We start from the raw sequence: 4,128 nt of genomic DNA, 5'->3' as shown, positions 1-4,128 counted from the left end.
ACACACACACACACACACACACACACACACACACACACACACACACGTGCTTTTCCCTTCAGCACATTGTTGCATTTACAAAGAGTCTGTCTGGTCCCAAAGGAGGCAGTGGTCTGGCTTAATTACTGTTAGCAATCGATCTTTTCAGTGTTCCATGCATAATGTCTGTTATTTTGACAGCTCCTTGGGGAAAAAGAATTGTACTTGTGAATTTGTGATTTGTACTTGAAATGTTGCGAAGTTGTGACTTTGTAACTTGTATTTGCAACTTTTAAACTTGTATTCTCACAGAAAACATTTGATTTTTCATGAATACAAATACAAATCTAAAATTTATGCACGGTTATTGACTTAAATGTGCAAATTTAGACTCTTGCATGTACAATTCTTTCTGACAGTCGTCTTACCTCATAGCTGAGCGGCAGGGACCATCCGCGAGTGGCGCTGCTTGCTACACTGAACTCACACGGGCCAGTGGCGCAATGGATAACGCGTCTGACTACGGATCAGAAGATTCTAGGTTCGACTCCTGGCTGGCTCGAATTTTTCCCCCCTTTACTATTGGTTATTTTTCATGAAAGCAGTATTTAATTTGATGTGATCACAAGTCTTTTGGCTGTTCTAAAACGCCAATTTAGACAAATCAGTTTTTTTATGTATAAAAGAGAAAAATGTATGTCATCCTTATTTTTCACATATTTAAAAAGGTTAAAGGTTAACATATTTAAAGGTTAATATTTAAAAAGGTTAAGGTTAATCAGCCACATTTTTTAGGTTAAAAAAGGGGGCTGATACACATTAAGCATTTCATATAAATGTACCAAATTTCATCATATACACTAAATTTTTTTTGTAGACCCTGACATGTCAGTGGTACAAGAAATTAACAAATATTATTTGTTGTGTTGTGTGACTGAATCTTTGAATGTCTTAATGTTAACTTTTTAAGTTTTGTTTTATACGGTAGGTTGCTGTAATGTAGCTCTGCACACTTCCAGAGAAAAACAAATTTGTTCCCGAACTGAGAGTCGAACACGGCAGACTCTTACTGTTGTCAGTGCATGTCAAAATGCATTGCTGCCACTGGAGGGCAGTCTCCTCCAAAATAAAAGGGAATATTCTGGTGTGTGTTACTCTGTTGAAAACATGATTAAATGTTTTTAACTGTAATACACAGTATAATTTTCTTTGATTTGTTTTGTTTTACAGTTTTAGCTAGTACATTTTTTATAGTGTTTTAGGTTAAAATACACCTTTTTATTATTTTTTATGTTGTTTTTCCTTTTAACATAGTTTAAACTCATACATCTCAATTCTTCAAGATATTTCCATTCTGGACATTGTTTTGTTTTGTGTTTACTACCAGCACTGATGAGAGCTGCCTGGTATTCAGTCACAATCATGTGCCCACAAATAGATGAGCTTTTTATAGCTTCTTGCAGATCCTTAGGAGGCAATATTTAGCCCCAGGAGTCATGACCATTCTTCTGACACTCTTAACAGGACGTAACTTCATAGACCGCTTTGCTTTATGCACAAAAAAAGCTTTACACCACCCCCCACCCCCAAAAAAAATTTTTGACTTCAACCTTATCTTTCTTTTTTAGATCCTGTTCTCAGCAGACGATGAGATGGATGAGTCAGATGAAGATGATGTCCGTCGACTCCCTGGTCTGAAGACGGTGAAGAAGAAGAAGCTTCGCATGGGGATCCCTGTTTGACTCACATGTTCAGCGTTACTGCTAGGATCTTCTGGTTGCTCGTCACCTCCCAGGCCCACAGATGTTTCCTCACAAAGGATCCTCCTAAAAGACCAATGATTATGTTATACTTAAATTCTCTTTGCTGAGGACTGCTATATGAACCATTTCTGAACTGGGACACCAAAACCTATTTTTTGTTTGTTTGTTTTGCAGTCAGTTATGATTTTTGATGCATGTCAACTTGGCACTTTTAAGGATAACTGTTGCGTTTAAAGATGTGGAGAAAAAAAGAATCCTGTCACGAACAGACATTATGCTGATAAGGTGGTTTTGTATGCATCGGAGGAGACGATTAGCAGCAGTGTAGTGGTTCCAGATCAGACATGGTACCCACTCTGTTTGTGTTGGGTTCTTTTGATACCAGACAGGTTTCTGAAGGAACTGTTATCCTGATGTAGACTTTGTCAGCTTTGTCCCTTTTTGTCTTGTGTAGACCTACCACCAAGGACCTATTATGGAATTGTGAGGTGTGTACATTTACACACTTCTCAACCTACAAACTAGCATTTTTTTTTTTTCATTGTTTGAATCACTGTATTGGTGCGGTTCTAACACAACGCAGCATAGTTACAAACTTCGTCTTGTCTATAACACTTATGTCAAAGGGAGCATGTTCATTCTTGTAGTAATCTTCCATTTTGTCTTCAAATAGATTTAAGATGTCTGACTGTTAAAACAGGACTACAAATCCCACACTGCAGCATTTCTACTGCTGTCTGACAGAAATAATACTGCTGTCTCATTTTGTCTGGAACTGTGATACTCGTGTGGATTTTTAAATGTTGTTAATATTTTTGTTTTGGGTTTTGGTTGGTTGTTTGGGGTGGGGGGGGAGGGGTTGCCAAAAATGGCAACTCTTTGTTCCCAAAGTCTTTTTCATTCCTTTGCTCCACCTGAGTGAGAGTTATTATAGGAGTTATTTTTGCACCGTTTCCAAGCTGACATCCTTTCTTTTTGTTTTTTGTATTTTCTGTGTCATTACTTTGTTTCCCCTGACATGTGCCTAAGTAAAATGAGCAGTGTTTTGTTTGTTTTGCTTTAATAATTTTGGTTGGTTATGTTTTTCTTTGAGGGTTTTTAACAGCGCTTCAGACGGCAAAGCATAAAGCAGCATTCAGCAGGCTCTGATGTTCCGAATGTTAACTTGCTTAGACCTTTAAACTGTAAATGATGACTGTGGACTGGCTGAGAAAAACAGGTGTGTGTGTTACGAGCTGAAAACAGATACTTTGTCAGAATGACTACTGGATCTGTTTAAAAGTAAACTGGGTGACATAAACTGTGAAAACCTTGGTAGTGCTCATGTTTTGGTTACAGTTTGGATATTTTCTTAAGGATTAAAGTAAAGTTCTAAAAGACCAACACTCTGCTGCAGATATTACAACTTTTACCCCACCAAAACACACAAGTTTTAGTATTTGCCCCTGGTACCAGGTGCAAAACAGCATTTCCCATTTTCTATATCTTTCAACTTATGTTAACTTAAGATCTATAAGCGGAACCTGGACATGTTTGTTGTCAATAGAAAGCTACGAATCTTGGCTAAAAGCTCATGGAAACTATTTTTACATCCACCAAACAGTTCAAACGTCAAGCAGTTGAATCAGAAAGTAAACAAACTGTACAAAATGGGTTTGTTGCAAATCTGTAAAGGAAACTTTTTTGATATTTTTATAAAGCAAGTGAAAACTGATACCAAAATAGGTTATAAAGTGTGTTGAAAGTTTTTTTTTTTTAATTTTTTACTTGGTTTTGAGTGAATACAGTCCAACTGAAGTCGAATATAATTTTGCATTATTTCATATAATATATATATGGTGAAAAATAAATGTTTGGGTAATTTTTCAAAAGAACATTCAATAATAAGAAAATAACTTCTGGATGTAAAAACTTAAGATTTATTTATTAATGATACCATCATGGTCTGTCCTGTGCAGAAAGACAAAACGCTAAATTATTTCTTTACTCTGTAAATATTTCTTGACTCTGTCTCTGTAACTTTGCTCCACTTAATTTTAGCAGCATGTATCTTTGCACAGGCAATGTCCACAAGTGGATTTATGGTTTCCAAGAGTTTTTAGCCTTATTCATTATGGTTTTAAATAGTTATACTGTTTAATGCAAAAATTATTAAGACAGGAGGGGAAAAATGTAATATATACTGCTCAAAAAAATAAAGGGAACACTTAAACAATGCACGCTAAGTCCAAGTAAATCAAACTTTTGTGAAGCACATTCAACTCTGTACAGAACAAAGTACTCAATGCGAATATTTCATTGATTAAGATCGGTAGTTAGCGTGCATTGTTTAAGTGTTCCCTTTATTTTTTTGAGCAATGTACACACACACACACACACACACACA

General features: G+C 36.1%; 1 protein-coding gene and 1 non-coding gene across 2 annotated transcripts in view; both read left to right on the top strand.

Moving 5' to 3' along the window:
- Positions 1 to 3,055, top strand: part of stimate (STIM activating enhance) — a 17,973-nt gene extending 14,918 nt beyond the window's left edge. Inside the window, exon 8 of the mRNA XM_014009836.1 lies at positions 1,608 to 3,055. Coding sequence (XP_013865290.1) covers positions 1,608 to 1,721 — 114 coding nt within the window. The 3' untranslated portion in view covers positions 1,722 to 3,055. The remainder of the gene's footprint in view (positions 1 to 1,607) is intronic.
- Positions 469 to 541, top strand: trnar-acg (transfer RNA arginine (anticodon ACG)). The gene has a single exon. It is a non-coding gene; the product is annotated as a tRNA-Arg (tRNA).
- Positions 3,056 to 4,128: the final 1,073 nt, after the last annotated feature.

The sequence above is a fragment of the Austrofundulus limnaeus genome, unplaced genomic scaffold, assembly GCF_001266775.1.
Source record: "Austrofundulus limnaeus strain Quisiro unplaced genomic scaffold, Austrofundulus_limnaeus-1.0 Scaffold62, whole genome shotgun sequence".
NCBI classification, from domain to species: Eukaryota; Metazoa; Chordata; class Actinopteri; order Cyprinodontiformes; family Rivulidae; genus Austrofundulus; species Austrofundulus limnaeus.
The sequence above is the reverse complement of the archived record's forward strand: the minus strand, read 5'-3'. Positions and strand labels throughout refer to the sequence as shown.